Source organism: Schizophyllum commune, assembly GCF_000143185.2.
Source record: "Schizophyllum commune H4-8 unplaced genomic scaffold SCHCOscaffold_2, whole genome shotgun sequence".
NCBI lineage: Eukaryota > Fungi > Basidiomycota > Agaricomycetes > Agaricales > Schizophyllaceae > Schizophyllum > Schizophyllum commune.
The window spans coordinates 981,935-998,573 of record NW_026089539.1 but is presented as its reverse complement, the minus strand read 5'-3'; the positions used below and the strand labels follow the sequence as shown (position 1 = coordinate 998,573).

General features: G+C 55.9%; 9 protein-coding genes across 9 annotated transcripts; 3 read left to right on the top strand and 6 right to left on the bottom strand.

Moving 5' to 3' along the window:
• Positions 1 to 171: 171 nt before the first annotated feature.
• Positions 172 to 1,595, bottom strand: SCHCODRAFT_02675295 (uncharacterized protein; the record flags this gene model as incomplete). The annotated part of the gene is made up of 1 exon (XM_003038835.2): positions 172 to 1,595. One exon carries the CDS (start codon positions 1,593 to 1,595, stop codon positions 177 to 179), a length of 1,419 nt encoding a protein of 472 aa, XP_003038881.1. The 3' UTR covers positions 172 to 176.
• Positions 1,596 to 1,741: 146 nt separating this feature from the next.
• SCHCODRAFT_02744044 (uncharacterized protein) lies at positions 1,742 to 2,614 on the top strand. The gene is made up of 2 exons (XM_003037496.2): positions 1,742 to 1,907; positions 1,958 to 2,614. The coding sequence occupies exons 1-2, from the start codon at positions 1,794 to 1,796 to the stop codon at positions 2,420 to 2,422; spliced, it is 579 nt and encodes a 192-aa protein (XP_003037542.1). The 5' UTR covers positions 1,742 to 1,793; the 3' UTR covers positions 2,423 to 2,614.
• Positions 2,615 to 2,883: 269 nt separating this feature from the next.
• Positions 2,884 to 4,398, top strand: SCHCODRAFT_02744043 (uncharacterized protein; the record flags this gene model as incomplete). The annotated part of the gene is made up of 4 exons (XM_003037497.2): positions 2,884 to 3,015; positions 3,065 to 3,434; positions 3,773 to 3,885; positions 3,937 to 4,398. The coding sequence occupies 4 exons, from the start codon at positions 2,884 to 2,886 to the stop codon at positions 4,396 to 4,398; spliced, it is 1,077 nt and encodes a 358-aa protein (XP_003037543.1).
• Positions 4,399 to 4,677: 279 nt separating this feature from the next.
• SCHCODRAFT_02564777 (glycoside hydrolase family 5 protein) lies at positions 4,678 to 6,870 on the bottom strand. The gene is made up of 8 exons (XM_050343795.1): positions 6,337 to 6,870; positions 6,119 to 6,282; positions 5,899 to 6,066; positions 5,819 to 5,851; positions 5,658 to 5,768; positions 5,558 to 5,606; positions 5,341 to 5,505; positions 4,678 to 5,291 (listed from the first exon to the last, which is right to left on the bottom strand). Exons 1-8 carry the CDS (start codon positions 6,469 to 6,471, stop codon positions 4,815 to 4,817), a joined length of 1,302 nt encoding a protein of 433 aa, XP_050202103.1. The 5' UTR covers positions 6,472 to 6,870; the 3' UTR covers positions 4,678 to 4,814.
• Positions 6,871 to 6,956: 86 nt separating this feature from the next.
• Positions 6,957 to 9,084, top strand: SCHCODRAFT_02609965 (uncharacterized protein). Its single transcript, XM_050344403.1, has 11 exons — positions 6,957 to 7,139; positions 7,209 to 7,364; positions 7,413 to 7,457; positions 7,505 to 7,573; positions 7,624 to 7,689; positions 7,746 to 7,805; positions 7,853 to 7,897; positions 7,950 to 8,063; positions 8,115 to 8,131; positions 8,185 to 8,470; positions 8,600 to 9,084. The coding sequence occupies exons 1-11, from the start codon at positions 7,038 to 7,040 to the stop codon at positions 8,906 to 8,908; spliced, it is 1,269 nt and encodes a 422-aa protein (XP_050202102.1). The 5' UTR covers positions 6,957 to 7,037; the 3' UTR covers positions 8,909 to 9,084.
• A 138-nt stretch (positions 9,085 to 9,222) lies between these two features.
• SCHCODRAFT_02744040 (uncharacterized protein) lies at positions 9,223 to 10,067 on the bottom strand. Its single transcript, XM_050347179.1, has 2 exons — positions 9,843 to 10,067; positions 9,223 to 9,786 (listed from the first exon to the last, which is right to left on the bottom strand). The coding sequence occupies exons 1-2, from the start codon at positions 9,963 to 9,965 to the stop codon at positions 9,322 to 9,324; spliced, it is 588 nt and encodes a 195-aa protein (XP_050202101.1). The 5' UTR covers positions 9,966 to 10,067; the 3' UTR covers positions 9,223 to 9,321.
• A 173-nt stretch (positions 10,068 to 10,240) lies between these two features.
• On the bottom strand, positions 10,241 to 12,474 carry SCHCODRAFT_02609957 (WSC-domain-containing protein). The gene is made up of 10 exons (XM_050344402.1): positions 12,350 to 12,474; positions 12,250 to 12,301; positions 12,044 to 12,187; positions 11,899 to 11,991; positions 11,666 to 11,847; positions 11,393 to 11,614; positions 11,160 to 11,344; positions 10,570 to 11,108; positions 10,463 to 10,518; positions 10,241 to 10,413 (listed from the first exon to the last, which is right to left on the bottom strand). The coding sequence occupies exons 1-10, from the start codon at positions 12,448 to 12,450 to the stop codon at positions 10,395 to 10,397; spliced, it is 1,593 nt and encodes a 530-aa protein (XP_050202100.1). The 5' UTR covers positions 12,451 to 12,474; the 3' UTR covers positions 10,241 to 10,394.
• A 606-nt stretch (positions 12,475 to 13,080) lies between these two features.
• Positions 13,081 to 15,708, bottom strand: SCHCODRAFT_02609955 (uncharacterized protein). The gene is made up of 8 exons (XM_050344401.1): positions 15,435 to 15,708; positions 15,191 to 15,375; positions 14,881 to 14,954; positions 14,627 to 14,828; positions 14,258 to 14,560; positions 13,943 to 14,203; positions 13,635 to 13,723; positions 13,081 to 13,549 (listed from the first exon to the last, which is right to left on the bottom strand). The coding sequence occupies exons 1-8, from the start codon at positions 15,682 to 15,684 to the stop codon at positions 13,390 to 13,392; spliced, it is 1,524 nt and encodes a 507-aa protein (XP_050202099.1). The 5' UTR covers positions 15,685 to 15,708; the 3' UTR covers positions 13,081 to 13,389.
• Positions 15,709 to 15,800: 92 nt separating this feature from the next.
• On the bottom strand, positions 15,801 to 16,579 carry SCHCODRAFT_02528175 (uncharacterized protein). The gene is made up of 2 exons (XM_003038839.3): positions 16,409 to 16,579; positions 15,801 to 16,356 (listed from the first exon to the last, which is right to left on the bottom strand). The coding sequence occupies exons 1-2, from the start codon at positions 16,526 to 16,528 to the stop codon at positions 15,901 to 15,903; spliced, it is 576 nt and encodes a 191-aa protein (XP_003038885.1). The 5' UTR covers positions 16,529 to 16,579; the 3' UTR covers positions 15,801 to 15,900.
• Between the last annotated feature and the right edge of the window lie 60 nt (positions 16,580 to 16,639).

Genomic DNA, 16,639 nt, shown 5'->3' with positions numbered 1-16,639 from the left:
TCGTGAGGGTATACAACTGGAAAGCAAGCAAGAGCGGCCCCAGCTGAGTTCTGTGGATTCTGAAGTCACGCCCGTCGGCCCTGCCAACAAATCAGCATACATCGATACTCACACTGTAAGAAGAAGCAGAAAGATGTCATAGACAGACCTTTCTGCACAGCGCGTGTGAGCCCGAATCACTGCTGGCTCTGCCGACCCCAGATCCTAGGGAATAGCTCGTGCGAACGAGAATTAATCAGCTTAAGGTACGCCTTTCCTTCAGCGTCATGCGCGTTGATGAATACGCGTCCCCCCTCAAACCTGTCGTTCAGCGCTTTCTCGAGGGCCGTAGGGACATGTCGTCGATGCATCGGTTGGGTCTGCACACGAACCGTCGGCGGACGGTATGCCTGGTCGTCGAAGCGCTGCAGGCTCTCCTGGGCCAGGTGACTCCGTCCAATTTCTTTGTACGTGTATTTGTTGCCGAGAGCAAGGATACCGCCGATGACATTCTCCTTGACACCACTGGCGAAGAAGTGTGCTGCTTGGTTGTCGAGTTGTTCGTTATGCCTGATTTTCGCCAATTCGCTGTCATCATCTTCGAGTTTAATCTCGATGAGCAACGTGACCTGCGGCCAGAGATACCGCATTCCGTCCTTTTCAGCGTCGAGGTAAGCGGAGGGATCGAAGCCAATTTCTCTGATGTAGGCAAATATGTCTTCTTGCGTCGCCCTGAGGTCGAAGATGTGGGAGACCTGCACAAAATCCGGAATGCGGATTGATAAGGTGCGCAGAGAAATCTCGTCCGAGGCTTTCGGCGGGGACGTGGTGTGCCGGGACTTGTCTTCGGCCTGACTGGTTGATGTTCCGGGCTGAGCGTTCGCGGCGGTCTTGTTGTCTGACTCGGCACTCGCTTTACCCTCTTTGGAGCTAAGTTCGTCGCCAATGAGGTCGCTGGGATCTTCGTCGTCCTCTAGAGCTGCGACCGGCAATTGAGGACAGATGGTACTGATGACGACCTTCATCCCATCCTTCACGACATCAGAGCTGGTGAGATACTCGTTGGCAAGCAGGAACCAGGTGGCATAGTGAGCTGCTTCTCTGCCTGACAGGCGCGCAAACAAAATCGAAGCAAGCATTTGAAAGAAGGCAAACTGATTGAAGCTCAGGTTCCTCTCCGCTCGATCCAGGAACCATTGAGGTGCATGCGCATAGAACTGTGCAGGTGGTATCGGGGTTGACGGAGCTGTTGCAGGCTGAGGGAGCGAAACAGGGATTGAGATGGTCGACGTCGGCTGTTCTTCCGCAGTGAGGCCGGCCTGGACGCCTATGGTCGCCGGGCTGGCTATGGCATGCGCGGATGGAGGGTTCACCGCACCACAACGCTCGGCCGCGAGGGAGGCTTCACCTCCCTCTGCAGGCGAGGCCTGTCTAGCGCAATTATCCGACCCCGCAGACGCTGCCACTCCGCGATGACCAGCGTTCGAGGTCAATGGCAATGTCGACGAGTTGTTGGTGGATGAAGTTGCCCTTGGGGGAGGGGATGGTGAAGGAGAGTATAGCTTTCGTTTCTTGTTGGGTGGCTTGATCGGATAGCGTGCAGGAGAGCGTGCCATGGTGGTAGGAAGAGACAAGCAGAAAGGCAATATTGGATCAACAAACGCAGCGCGATGTCGTGCGGGTCACGTGATTACCACGAGGCTTGCTTACGCGTCATCATTGATGGAGACACATGTATTTGCAAATGATCTTCACCGTTCTTGGTTCCAACCACGACCAAACCACATACACGCCACTCTCACTCTCAGGCCGCCATGTCCGTCATGCTGGAAAGCCGAATGCAAACACTATCGATACACGACAGGCCGTCAAAGCTGACGCACGAGACGCCGTCTACGAAGGAAGCTCAGCGCCCCCAGTTCCACAAGGTGCGTGTATCTGCGCGGCGATTGATACCAGTATCTGACGACTCATATAGCGCTTGCATCCCTCTCACGCTGACATTCCATTTGTACCGGAAGAGCGCGATCGGACTCCTCACCGCTTCTGGCACTTCGGATGGCCCGTCTCGGACAACTTCGCCAACGACATCCTCGACACGTATATCCCTGGATTCCTGGAATACGACCCTCCTCCATCCGTCAAATACGCGCGTTTCATGGCTCTCGTCAAGGGTATCTCCAAGTGTGACGCAATTCGGATCGTGCTGGTAGCACCCGACGCATACACGCCCTTGAGAGAGTACCAGAGCCCCTTTGCGGAAGGCGAAGAGAAGGCCGTGACTTTTTGCATGGTGGTCTCCGACGCACGCAAACGCTTCTTCACGGAGAGGCCAACCAAGGAGCAGATGGCGAAACTCGTCTCTTTCTTCGGTGCAGAGCCAAGTTGGAAGATGGACGCGAGGGAGAAGAGCCTGTGGCGCAGATATGGGCATAATGACTGATTCGCTACTCAATATACTATTTATCCTTCTCTCAGCGCTCAACGCCTTATGATGCCTAGTAGGGATAGACGTTACCAGGTAATAATGGATTACGATATGGATGGATGGTTTATCGGAACACCGGGATCCTCTTCAGCTCTGACTATATAACGAATCACGAAAGATACAGGGGATGTGTGGCGCGGCGCCTCGATGATCAATGCGCGAGGGCCAAAAAGCGATAGCCATCAGGATACATCATGTACACTGCGCGGCGCCTATCGCGAGGACCAGCAGCCCGCCATGTGGCATACGGGAAGACGCGTGATGTGACGCGTCGCGAACTTGCCACCCACGCTCATCCAACTCTAACCCGACGGGCTTCATTAACTCCCTCTCTCGCGTCCTCGCACAATGGGAACCGACTCCTCGACGATCTCATCAACAAATTATCAATCATCTCTTCTAGCTACCGGCTCGCCATGACTGGCACTAGAAACAAGGGTGTTCAAACTCTTCCTAAGCATGGAGCTCCCCATAGGCCAAAGCATCAGGCTCGGAAGGAGTCGGCACAGAGAAAAGTGGAACGTCCGGGGCGACCCAAATTCCACAAGGTGCGTTGCACATTCGTTCGCGCCGATGTATCCTCACCCGCGCTCACAGCGTCTGCACCCAGCCCATGCCGACATCCCCTTTGTTCCCGAAGCCCACGACACCGACGCCACCAAGTACTGGCACTTTGGCTGGCCCGTGTCTGACATGTTCGTTGACAGCATCCTGAAGAAATACATTCCTCGAACTCTCGCCGAAGAACGACCTCCACCCGAAGCCAAGTACGCGTCGTTCATGCACATTGCCTCGCGCATCTGTCACTGTAACACACTGCGTCTCGTTCTTGTCCAGCCTGACGACTCGGCACCGTGGCAGAGTCCGTTGGCGGAAGACGGTGAACGAGGCGTGACCTTCTGCATGACTGTGTCCGACTGCAGCAAGTACTACTTCACGAAGCGCCCCACGAAGGAACAGATGGGGCGTATGGTTGGCCTTTTTGGCGCCGAGCCTAGATGGATGATAGACGCAAGGGAGAAGAACAAGTGGCACACTTATGGGCATACAAGTTGATGTGCCAGAAGAATCGGATCTATTCTAGACGTACAGAAGAGTAGTTCATCCAATGTCTATGTACATTGCACGTTTGTGTTGGTCGTAATCAATGCCACCACAAAATCGTTCAAGTTAAAGGTCGGTACCGATGGGTCAGGTGATGGCCTCGTGTCATTTGCAACTGGCGCGGCTCTGTTGATTTCGACCACAACCGTCATCATTCTCGCCACTTCTTTTGATCTGTTCCGCAATTCACTTTGATGGCAGCCGTTCTGGAGGAGCAACCTTGTAAACTGTCGACGCACGAAGGGTCGCTCGAAGAAACAGCCGACCGACCGAGCTCGAAGAAAACTCGTCGTCCGCGCCCGAAGTATCATAGGGTGCGTATATTGTATAGAAACGCACTGTCCAGTGACTGAAGCCATCTACAGCGCCTTCACCCCTCTCACGCTGACATCCCGTTTGTCCCGGAAGAGCGGGGTCGGTCGAGCAGCCGCTACTGGCACTTCGGGTGGCCAATCTCGGATACCTTCGTCACCAATATCATCGACTTTTATGCGCCCGGATACCTCGACAAAGACCGCCCGTCATACGTCAGATACGGGCGATTTCTGACTATCGCCGAGAGAATGTCCAGAACCACCATCCGGCTTGTTCGGGTAGAGCCAGACGCCTTCACTGCCCTTGCACAGTATCAGAGTGCATTTGCGCAAGATGGAGAGGAGGCAGTCACGTTCTGTATGGTGGTCTCTGATGCGCGCAAGAGTCTCTTCACTCAACGTCCCACTAAGGAGCAGATGGCTAGGCTCATCTCCTTCTTCGGAGCGGAACCGCAGTGGAAGATGGACGCGAGGGACAAGGATTCATTCTACAAATACGGGCATGACAACTGATGTGGTGCATACGGAATGAATATACACCTACTTGCCAAAACACTGTATGTAGACAGAGGACCGCCTGAATAAACCTTCCGTGTCCGCAGCGTGTATTTCCTGATGAGTCATATACGAACGGACGGCCGACGAGCTGTCCTTGAACGTACATAAGCAAGCATGGTACGTATGCTTAGGCTTACTTCGACGCTGTATGAACAATAGTGAAGGTCGGCCCAGACTTCAGTCAAGTCGAACTATACACGCTACGCGGGATCGCATCTGCGCACACCCGAACGAAGCCTTGAGGATCCAGCATTTAAAGATTAGTCCATTATCTACGATACATGGGAGAGCGAGATTGTAGGCAATGGAAGTAGTCCACGCAAATAAGGGTATTGTGCATGTCCACAAGGGACCGGTAGGTATGCAGGCCATCATAGCCCAACGGAAACATCTAGGTCAAGGTCAAGCCCAATCGACAAAATCGAACCCGGATCCGAGCAGATATCCGGGTACTTCAACTCGTTCGGGTCCTTCGGGATCCAGCCGTATTTCAGGCCGTCCTGGTATGACCACTCCGCCGCCTCTTCCGCCTTCCACGTCCAGAAGAAGTAGCCCTGGCCCTGGAGCCACGTGCTCACCTGCGCGTCGCGGAACGCGCGCAGCTGCTCGCGGTACTTGTCGTCGAACTTGTCGCCCGTGCCGGTCCACTTGTCACACGAGCCGAGGCGATGGGTGTCGGGGTACGTGCCGTCCCAGCGCGCGCCGACGCCGAGACCGTTGAGGTACTTGGCGCAGTCGGTGAGCGCGAGCGTCCACTCGCCGACGACGGTGGGCAGCGCGGTGGCGGTGACGTTGGAGGCGCGCTCGCAGACGTGCTCGATGTGCTGGCGGAAGTTCCACTTGAGTTGCTAAGTGGGGGTGAGTAGGGCTTTGATCGTATGCGAGGAGGGTACTCACGTCGACGACGAAGACCTGGTAGAAGTGGGTGTCGATCATGGCGCTGCCGTACGTCTTGTCAGCCCAATAGTCGGCCCAGTAGTCGCTGGTGTTGAAGACATCGTGAATCATGACGGTCTTCTGCGGGGCCGTCTTGCTGACAATGTCGTAGCTGTCTTGCCAGTACTTGAATCGCAGAATGAGCCCGAGACCAGCATATCCCAAGCACCTCTCGTACCTGCTTCGCGACGCCCATGATCATGTCCGGGGAGGTCCAAGGCGCGATCCTTTCCCAGCGATCAGTACCTGATCTGCGGGTATGGGAAAGGTGCACTCACTCATTCAGAGGAGCGATGATAGATGCGGCTTCGAAGTCCTTGACGAGTTCCGTCATGTTCTGGAGGACGGCCTCCGTGCGGGCGACGTTGGTCTCGTTGTACGCCCAGCCCCTGCATATTTGATCAGACTGGAAGCGCACGGGCACAGGAAAAGAACTTACGGCTTGTCCATCTTCTGGCCGGAGTTGTCGAAGCTGAGGATAGGTTAGCAAAGGTCAAGGTCAAATGCGAAGGCTCGCACCCATTCTGGCTACCCGGGGCGCCGTGGAGGTCGACGTTGACCTTGAGACCGTACTTCGCCGCCCAGTCAAGTGCCTTCTGAAGGTACGGAATTTGGCCAGAGATGTAAGGCTCTCCGGGCCCCGTCTCAAACGCCCAGTAACCAATAGGCAGACGGACATGGGTGAGGCTATTGTGCAAGTCAGCAGTCGAGCATCGGCATCTGGTGGGGACCCACGTACCCAGCTTCGGCAATCTGCCTGAAGTCGTCCTCGGTGATCCACGAATCCCAATGGGCCTTCAGTGCCGCAGTGGCCGCCTCACGGTCCTGCAGCTCGCCAAAGGTCCACTCGTCGATGATCTTGTCGTTGCCAGTCGCCTCAAAGAGCGAGGGAGTAATCCAAGGCTAGCTCGCATATTAGTCGTGCTTGCTCGCTTCTAGCGTAAACAAAATGCGCACCTCGAGAACGAGCCAACCACCGAGGTTGACACCATGGATTTTGTCCTGCGTGTCCCACTGCCGCTTCTGCAGAGCCGCAGAGCGCAAAAAGAGCGACAGACCGAGGACGGTCAAAGAGAGTAAGGAGCGCGGCATGGCTGTGGGAGACGAAGAACCTAAACGAAAGGAAGGGGCGGGGTCTGACTAAAGAGGGTTTTCGTCGTCGCCAGGCTTATATATTCGCTCGGCGTCCGCCTGATGGGGGACCGCACCTCCTCCGACGTCCGCACCGAAGCACGAAAGCCTCGCTCGTCATCATCAAACCCTGTCGTCACCCTGAGCCTCGGGATGCTTCACGTACAGGCTGCCCGAGGGACCGAGACCTTGTAACTCGCGACGCGAAGCTCTGGCCCGCAGATGGAGGCCATACAATGCACCTCGCATGTATATCGAGAGTTTTGAGACCGTCGCGAGCCAGGAAGTCGTATGTTCAGCTTGGGCGCCTATTCGGTCGTCGGTAGATCCTGCGACGCGTCGTCCATAACGCGTCGGTGCAATCTCGGACTTACGCGCAGATCACCACGTGTTCGTTATGTACAGCACCCCAACACGCGTCAACAAATCGCAACTTCAAGTTCGAAGAACCCGGCCCCGTTGCTACTCGCATACGACCTCCACTAGCGCATGCGCTTGGTGTCATTCGTAGTACACTCGTCAACACCATGGACAACCTCGTTGATGAACACCCCGAGCTAGCGCTCGAGATGGTAAAATTGCTTGGAAACGAGCTGAAGTCAGTAAAGACCCAGCTACGCGAATTGCAGGTCAGTCTTTTCGCGTGTTTATCACTTTGTCCCACCAGGCTATTATGAACATACGTTGGCTGTGGTTAGAGCCAGCGTGCCACATCCGCGTTGTCCTCAAACAGCGCCGACGCCGGGCCTACTTCCGTGGAAAATGCCGAATTACGAAGACGTCTTCGTGAGCTACAGGCAGAGAACGAGCGGCTAGCCGAGTCGCAAGGCATTGTAAAGCAGGAGGCTTATGATGTACGCTAGGAGGTTTCTCCGGAGATGCTGCTCTAACGTCATCCCAAGGAAAACGATCTGCTACAGCAGAAGGCAGTGATCATAGACCGCCAGGTCAATACGCTCGGCGGCTGTCCTATCCATTACTGAATCTCGTGTAGTCGGAGGACTTGACCAGAGCATATAGGGACATACAGAAGCTGAAGAAAGAGAACGAACAGTTGAAGGAGGTGCGTGTACTCGCTCGGGGTCGCCGCTGTAGCCTGACGCATTTTTGCAGAATGTAGCGTCCTTACAAGCCGCTATTGATGCGACCAAGGACCGTCGCGCCAATGTCGAAAAAGTCGTGAGTCTTTGCGCTCCTCATTCGACGAATCCCGCTGAGCGAGGACCGTCTTGTAGACTGCCAGTGTGCGCCGTCAAGCAGAAGAGCTCCAGGCAGAGCTTATATCCCTGAGCGAAGTAAACAATCTCATGCTCGCTTCTCCGCGTTGACTAATGTCGCTCAGCGGGAAAGGGCCCTTGCCACCGAGATACAGGCCTCAAAAAAGCCGGTGAGCAAATACCCTTCGCCGTCGTAGCTCTACGCGCTGAGCCATGTTTTAGTACACCCCCGCAAAATTCCTCGAGCAAAGCCGACGTCCCTCGAACAGCAGACAGCCTGCTGCCGCCAGTCTCAAGGCATACCGACAGTACATGGGGTCATTCCGTTTGGGCAAGGTAAACTTCTCACCTTCGCCGGGATCGTTGATTTACTCACGGTATTATAAGGTATACAGAGACTTATGGTAAAGCATCGGGATCTTCCACGACCTTGCGCCGAATTTGACGCGCTCTCTAGCCGGCACGAAGTCGCGGCTTTCAGCGCCCACGAGGTCCTCTGGCCGACGAGTCCCGCCGACGGACTCAGCCGCGCCGTCGTGATCTACCCAACGCACGAGGGCCGCATGCCCATTACCAGTGCGAGCAGCGTTTACACTTGGACGACGCAACCCGCGTCCGTCGGACAGGCCTTCGAACTCTTTTATCAAGGCGATCAGGGTTGGTGGCTATACACAGGCGTCTTTGAGTGCCGTGCGGTCGTAAAGACGACTTTGCCCGCACTTGCACTCGGCCAGGAGAAATCGGTGCGTCCGTCTTGCTTGCACAGGGTGTGCAGAGCTCCAGCCATCGAATATGCTTGCTGCGCTCGCACGCGCACTATGCTCGTCTATCATGCATTGATCGTCCACCATATACATACTAATCCCTCTCAGACCACCGCCAAGCTCGCGGACGCAGTGGTGGAGCGCGCGCTGGACAAGAACCTCGTGCCGCCCATACTCTTCAACAACATGAAGAAGATGCTGAAGGAGGGGATGCTGCAGGTGTGCTGCGTGGAGCTGGAGTGCGTCGGGTTCAATCGGGCGCTGTACGCCTCATTGCTGTCTGAGGCGGGAGGGTCGGCGTCCTCGGTTAGCTCTCGTGAGCCGGTGGGAGGGCGCAAACGAGATCAGAGGAATGGCGAGCCGTCATATCGCCGACGAGAGGAGAAGAGGCGTCGAACGGACAATGAGCAGCACTAGGGTATCCTCTGCTGGACGAGACTGCTGTCCTATCATCGTTAACCCTGCGTATTTTCTTGTAGCGGCAGCTGGTCAGCCTGCCGCCCCCTACGATTCGAAAGGAAACACGCGCAGCGTACATGGCTCAGTGTGACGAATAATCGTGTAATCCTCTGAATCACATATAACGTTCGAGCAAGTATATGTTCATCTCGTGCGCCATCTCAGTCGTCACGCCCGTATCTGCAAAACAGACTCTTCTGCCTAGCATCCATTCGCCACTGGGGCTTCCCGCTGAAGAACGAGACGAGCCTAACTTAGATCATGGACTGATTGCCAGATTCTAACCCCTCAAGGCTTCCTTGGTCTGTACATGTCCGAACCCTTGATGTCTTCTCCCTCCATGCAACGTCGAAACAGCATACACAGATGTACTAATTACCATGCCCGTATCTGCGCCACAAATCCTTCTCTCTCGCGTCCATCTTCCAACTTGGCTCCGCACCGAAGAAAGAGATGAGCTTTTTCATCTGCTCCTTGGTAGGCCGCTGCATAAACAAGCTCTTGCGAGCGTCGGAAACCACCATGCAGAACGTCGCCGCCTGCTCCCCGATGTCCGCTAACGAGCTCTGATACTGCTCAATGGGCGTGTATGCGTCTGGTACCACCAATACGAGCCGGAATGGACTGTACTTGGTAATGCCTTCGGCGATATCCAGGAAGCGGGCGAATCTAACCGAGGGTGGGTGATCGTCGTTGAGGAAGTCGGGAATGTAGCTGTCGATGATGTCGTTCACAAAGTCTTCTGAGACTGGCCACCCAAAGTGCCAGAAGCGGTGGCGCGACTGAGCCCGCTCGTCGGGAACAAACGGAAGGTCTGCATGCGATGGATGCAGGCGCTTTTGGAGAAGTTAATAAGGTCTATGACACGCTCCGCAAAGGCTTAGGTACGCACTTTGTGACACTTCTGGCGGCGTGGACGACGAGCTTTCTTCGTGGTCTGTGGCTCTGTTGTCCCCACCGACGGGTTTTCGGATACTGCTTCCAAAAGCGCTTGGTTCTCTCGAGTGGCTGGCATTGTAATCAGTTGTTAGTCAGGCGCAGATGGGGCGATGGCGATGACGGTTGTGGTTGAGATCAACAGAGGCGTGTCAATTGCAAATGACACGAGACCAGCACGTGATTGTCGGTACCGAAGTTCGACGATTTCTGTGATGGCAAGCTTCTCTGACTCCGGTTGGAGGGAGTTCTGGGATAACCTGCAGGAGAACGAGCAGCGCGTCTACGAGAATAATATCTGCACAAGATGCTTGCTTTGTCAGTCTTGCTGACGATGCTGGTCTTGCCGACGACGAGGAAGAACCGCCATAGAATTCGTACAACCACATATTTACAATGAGTAAGCTGATATCAACCGCTGAACGAAAGCCGGAAGAAGGAACGTACACTACTCTACACATACATCTCAGGCATCTCAATCATCAAGCTCGTCCGATTCCTCAAGACCTTAAAGGCATTGATAGTAACTAGAGCAAAGGTGAGTAAAGTGAAAGATTCAGCAAATGCGGTACTCACTAGTCGTTGATGCGCGTGCAAGTGTAGCCCGCGACGCAGGCGGTGGCGCCAGTCCACTGTAAAGAAGGGATCAATCTCTGATTACTCGAAAGCAGAAGTCAACGTACACCCTGACCACCGCACTGGCCGTACTGCGCGACGGTCCCGGCACCAGTGGTGGGGGCAGCGGGACCGCCGGTGGTCGTCGCACCTCCACCCGGGTTGGTGGGCTGCGAAGGCGGGATGGACACGGCAGTGCCGCTGTTGTACACCGCAACACGGCTCGCGGCACCACAGAACTCGCCACCGTCACCCGGGCACGGAACGTTGCACGCGTAGCTGCTGGAGACCTTGCTCGTATCGAGGGAGCTGCCGCAGGAGCAGGTGGTGCCGGCCTTGAGGCCCGCGAACTGGAGGCCCTTGCTCGCGCAGCTGGACAGGCACTTCTCGATGGTCATCATGGCGTCGGTGGAGGAGCCGCCGGTGAGGAGGGTCTGGCCTTGGGCTTCGGCGGCGCAGCCAACGGGCTCCCAGCCGTCGATGTCCTTCTTGAACCAGCTGACCTCGTCGACCGACTGCGTCGTGGTGGGAGCACCGCAGCCGGAAACGGGCGTGGCGGGGCCGGGACCTTCGACAACGGGGTTGCAGCCGGGGAGCTCCTCAAGCCCTAGACGATGTTAGCGCTCGCGACGGACACGAAAAGATCTGGGGATCTTACAGCCATCGAACACCTCTTCGACACGCGGAGGAACGGCACAGTCGTTCATCTCTTCCTCGGAGCGAGTGTGGAGGACACCGCAAGACGAGACCTGCCCGCTAGCATCCGTGCACTGAGACATGGCCTGAGCAAGAACGTCTTCGGGCCAGCCCATCATGTAGTCGGCGTGGTATCCGTAGCCAGTGCTATGTAGAGATCAGCAGCAGTCTTCGCGAGAGATACGCAACACATACGGGTCTCCCATACTCCAGATGAAGGGCTGCTTGCCGTTGTCGAACGCGCCGGGCTCGTTGTTGAACGGCGTCGTGTCCCAGTACGTCTCGAGGAAGAGCAGGGGAATCGTCACGGGGTGAGTGGACGGGCAGCCAGTACCGAAGTTACCGAAGCTGGCGTTGATGGCGTAGGAGACATGGTCCCTGTGGTTCGGCGAGTCGACGTTCTTGCCGTCCCAGCAGCTGAGTACCGATTGAGCGTGATAGTCGAGTCAATGTGGAGGAACAACGTACGTGGGGAAGTTGATCTGGCTACGAACGCCACCGTTGCAGGGCTTCGTGGGCAGGCCGTTCGTGTCCTGGCCGGTACCGGAGGAGTCCTCGGATTCGAGGCAGCGGAAGGTGATGGAGCGCGAGTCGTCGATGGACTGATCGTACTTGCGGAGCATCGGGTCACCGGCGACCATGCGGAAGCCCTGCAACGAGGGTCAGAAGCAATCGAAAGACTCGACGCACAAAGAACTCACCTTGGGGAACGCGGTGACGTTGCCGACCTGGATGTAGTAGACAACCATGCCCCCGTTGGGGCTGCCGGTGATAGGACCGGGCCTCTGCTTGACCTATGGAACTCTTCAGTCGGCTATTCTCGACAAAAGGAAGAATTGGACATACACGAGTGAAAGTGCCGTTGCTCGGGGACTGGAAGTAGAGCGTCGGCGTCCAGTAGTTCGACTTGTTCTCCAAGATCGAGCAGGAGCTGCAAGTCGATTTTCCTTGAAGGTCATAACCGTCGGGCATGTTGAAGTCGAAGCTGTTCTATTGGGCAGGAAACCGTGATTAGGCCTTCTCCCGATAGTCTGAAGAACAAGATCGCGTACCCCACCAACGACCTGGTGCAGATGCTGACCGACCGAGTCAGGGTTGACCAGTCTAGCGAAGAATGAGCATAGGAATGGCTGCACAAGGACGAAGACTCACGGGTCCGAACGAACCACCGTCGTCTGCGCGCATGGGAAGCGCAGGAGACCCTGGGCGAGCTGGGGAGCCGCGAGAGCAAGTGCCAGAAGAGTCGACCACATCTTGCTTGACTAGCAGAGCACGACGCAGAACCCAGGCCCTCCTCCCTCCACCCTATATACCCTCACCGCTTGCCTGCGCCGGCCCCGCCGACCCGGGGCACTCAATGTCTGCAGAACCTCGGGTCTCATCTCGCTGCCGTGTATGCAGACTCACCGCCATGTGTGCGCCCGTGGCTTCCATCACCTCGTCCAACATACGCATCGAATAGGCACGGAGTATTTGACGCTGTTTGCGTCGAGGCAGGATCGACGCGGGGCGCTCACCTGATGCCCCGCAGACGCGCCCGGCGAAAAGAGAAGCGTCGAGGGGCGAAGCAGGTGCGGGAAGCATACGTGGGTTTTCTCTTCCCATTGAATGTTAACCTCTTTGCAACTGAATATCTTGATGGGCGCGCACGTTGCCGAAGCGAGACGGGGTTCCGCGCGGGCAGCGTCGAAGGGTGTCGGTCCCAGTGTACCTCGCCCCGACTGTACTAGAGGCTGCGAGAGGGTCAGCCGCGGAGAATCTCTGGATGTCTGAGACGCGTACCAGGTCGCCTCGAGCACGGTCCCGGATGTCTAAAGCCAAAATCTCATTCGACGAGGGGCACAACGTACCAGCATCGCGCCCGGCTATTCTTCGCTACGAGGCAAAATCGCTGGAGGCATTTCGCTATGAATTCTTGTAGCTATCATGGTAAGTGCAATATAGATGTCGGTAGACGTCACTGGAGAAATAGACTTGAGCCCTCCGCCCTTGCCCTGGCCATTCATAAATATTCCTGTCCATCTGCAACGCCATCCCGAATTCCATAGTGGCAAGATTCTGGTCGGGTTAAGGACCGCGCCAGTACTGCCTGACGGTTCTTCCCTTATCTCGCAGCAGCCCCTTCTGAGTATCACGGTGTGGCACGGGTCTGAGATTCTGAGGGTCCGACCGTCCGCCAATCGGTAGGCCTCTCAGCAGTCCCATCCGTAAGTGTATTTCGGGTCTTGCGTTCGGCTGGAGTCGGGGCCAGTAAGGCTACGGCCACAAATGCTGGCACCAAAGGCCTCGTTGAGGAGCAAGTCGACGACGTTGCGTGCCGCAACTGTCTCGGTCTCCATCGTCGAAATGAACCTATGCGAGCGTAACGTCAGCGCATTATACACAGCACGCAAAGCGCAAGAGTGCCTCCTGTGCTTCATTGAAGAAAGATACGCACGGTTCAAAGGCGTTGACGTAGTAGAAGTTCGTATCGAGCTTGACGGGTGGCATCGGCGAATTGGGTAGAAGCTTCGGGTAGGCGTCCCACTGTAGGAGAGGTATCAGTATACAGAAATCAAGATAGACGCCGTTTGTCAGCCTCAAGCGTGACTTTGGACTCTCTTGGCGAACGTCAGATGCACGAGGCTTACGAGGCTGCGCACAACCTTACGAGCCGCGCGCAGCTACCGAATGCGCGCACAGCAATTGAGTCCGTGCACAAACAAGTGCCAACGAGTCCATGTACAGGGTCAAACTCCGACTCACCTGTTTCCGATACACCCACCCCACCTGCCCCAAGAACATCTCGCTCAGCCACTCGTCGGAAATCTCCTGCTGCGAGAATATCTTCACGACCCACTCTCCCTCACGGATAGCGCCATGATACGAGAGCGAGTTGAATTCGGGGACGCTACCGTTGTTGCGCGCGCCGTCGTAGGTGGTGAGGATCATCGACGGGACCTCCTCCACTTTCGCGTTGAAGTATGTCGGATTCGGGCGAGGGGAGGTCGTGGAGAGGAGGGTGACCTATGTAAGCAGTTAACGGCTGCGTCGGGGAAACCATATATTTGCTCAACGTACATGCAGTCGCACGTAGGGCACATCGGGGACTTCGACAGCGTTCGGCGCGTTGATAGCAATCCCGGACGAGTGGATAGGCGCAGCGAAGATGACAGCCTTGTACGCCTTGGCAGAGCCCGCGGTGCGCACGGTCCAGAACGTCTGCGAGTCGCTGATGCTCGTGACGGGCGTGTTGAGGTAGACGTTCGCGCCAGAGTAGTTCAAGAAGTGCTCAAAGATCTGGTAGTTACCGCCCTGGATTCCCGTGGCGCCGTTCGTGGCCATGGATACAGTCGCCCCGAAAGCGTGCAGGTCGTCGACGTTCTGGGATGTGGTGAGTGCAAGATCTTGCTGCGACGACGTGTAAGCCGTGTAGACTCTTATGCTTACCTGCCCGTAGTTAACGCGCGTGGCGGCCTCAATCAACTCGAACACGAATTTCTCTGACACGCCCTTGCCGCGGAAGAAGTCCTCCCCCGTATCCTCGACGAGTTGTGCGACGCCGAGCTGTCCGGCGAGGTCCCGTATGTTGTCCCACTTGGGGTGGTCGTATGAGTACAGGCGAAGGAACTTCTTGACTATGTCGTCCGTGCTGTAATCCAATCAGCTCCTTGATGATCACCGCAGACTAGGAAGTCACGTACATCCACTTTGCCTTGAGCGGTGCCATCCCGAACCTCCAAAGTAGTTTGGCGTTATCCCACCAGCCGTCACCGGCCTAAAGTGGTGATATGTATCAGTATCAGACCAACAGGGCATGCGCTTAAGTCTTGAAAAAGGTGATGATGGCTAACTCAGAAGGCAGAGGGCGGTAGAGGTGTGAGGTCAATGTGGTCGAAGACAACTCAGAAAACAGTTTATTGACGAGGTAACAGCGCAATGCGCGGAAAGAAACACGATGTATAATACACCTAGGGTTGCAGATCGATACAGATGCAAGGAAGGCAGACTCACGGAGAATAGGATCGACGTGCCGTCCCATACCCCCATAGTGCTGTCCTTGTCATTGAAGTCTTTAAGGGTCAGGTTGAATTCCTGTGAGGCCCTCCACATGTTCTTGTTCGCTTCGACGAATATAGATCCGCCGAGCTCTACAGCAGGTAATGTCGTATCATTGTAGGGGTAGACTGTCGTGCTCCCTGCGGCGCGATTTCCCCGTGTCAGTGTCTGCTAAAGGAGCGAAGGGTGATGAACGCACGTCCTCCAACGTAAGAGTCCTTCTCATACACGTCGACCTCAACGTCGAGACCGAAGCGCTCCTTTGCCTTCGCGATCCAGAATGCCGCAGAGCTTCCGCCAGCGCCAGCGCCGATGATTGCGATCCTTGGTGTCCCCGATGGCGCCTCCGGTTCCACAAGCGAGTTCGAAGATAGAAAGGGGACCTTGAAGGGGAGCTGGAAAGCAGAGCAAGCAAGGGGAAGCAGCAAGAGTCCACAACACGCCTTCATGGTGAACTTGCGGTGAGCGCGCGCGTCAAGGACTCGCTCACAGCCCGTTGCCGTCATTACCGTCGACGCGTTCGTGCTTTGATCCGAACCCGGGGATCAAACCTTGGGACCGGAGCCTCAAGTTCAACTTCGACATCGTCGCGTTCAAAGGTACATATGGCTTTCTTGCACACGAAATTGCCTCGAAATATACCCAAGTAGATCAAATACTCATAGCTACCTCCTATGCCCATACTTGTGCCACTGGCTTTTCTCTAGCGCATCCATCATCCAGCATGGCTGTTTGCCGAAGATGCGAACCAGCCTCGCCATCTGCTTTTGCGTAGGCCGCTTCCTGAAGAAGTAACCACCGCAATCCGACACTACCATAAAGAAGGTGACGGCCCTCCTGCCATGAGTAACGAGCGGGCTCTGCCACGAGACATCTTCCGTAGGCTCAACGAGGACCAGCCGGATCCGCTTCAATCCTGACAGTCCTTCGATGAGGTCGTTGAAGTGCGGGTATTTGTCAGTGACATCTCGATCCTCGTCGAGGTAGTCGGGGGTATATCTGTCGATGATCTCGTTCACGGCCTCGTCAGAGACTGGCCACCCGAAGTGCCAGTAGCGGTGAGTGGCGGTGTCGTGTGCCTCAGGCACGAAGGGTATGTCGGCATGCGAGGGATCGAGACGCTTGAGGGGATATTGAGACGCGGACGACAGAGGGAATTAACAGTGTTCGCACCTTGTGAAATTCTGGCCGTGGACGTCGCCGCTTGCCATTCTTCTCAGCGTTGCTTGCTGTATTGTTCGAGTCGTCATTGATCGTGAGATTCTGCATACCGTTTTCCAAGTTAGTTGCCATGTCTAACAGAGCTTTTGGAATGCGGTGATCAGCTGGTCGAAGAGACGATGGTGGTCGCGTATGTTCAACTCCAAGAGCGGTCAAAGCGGTAACGCATGCCATCGAATTATC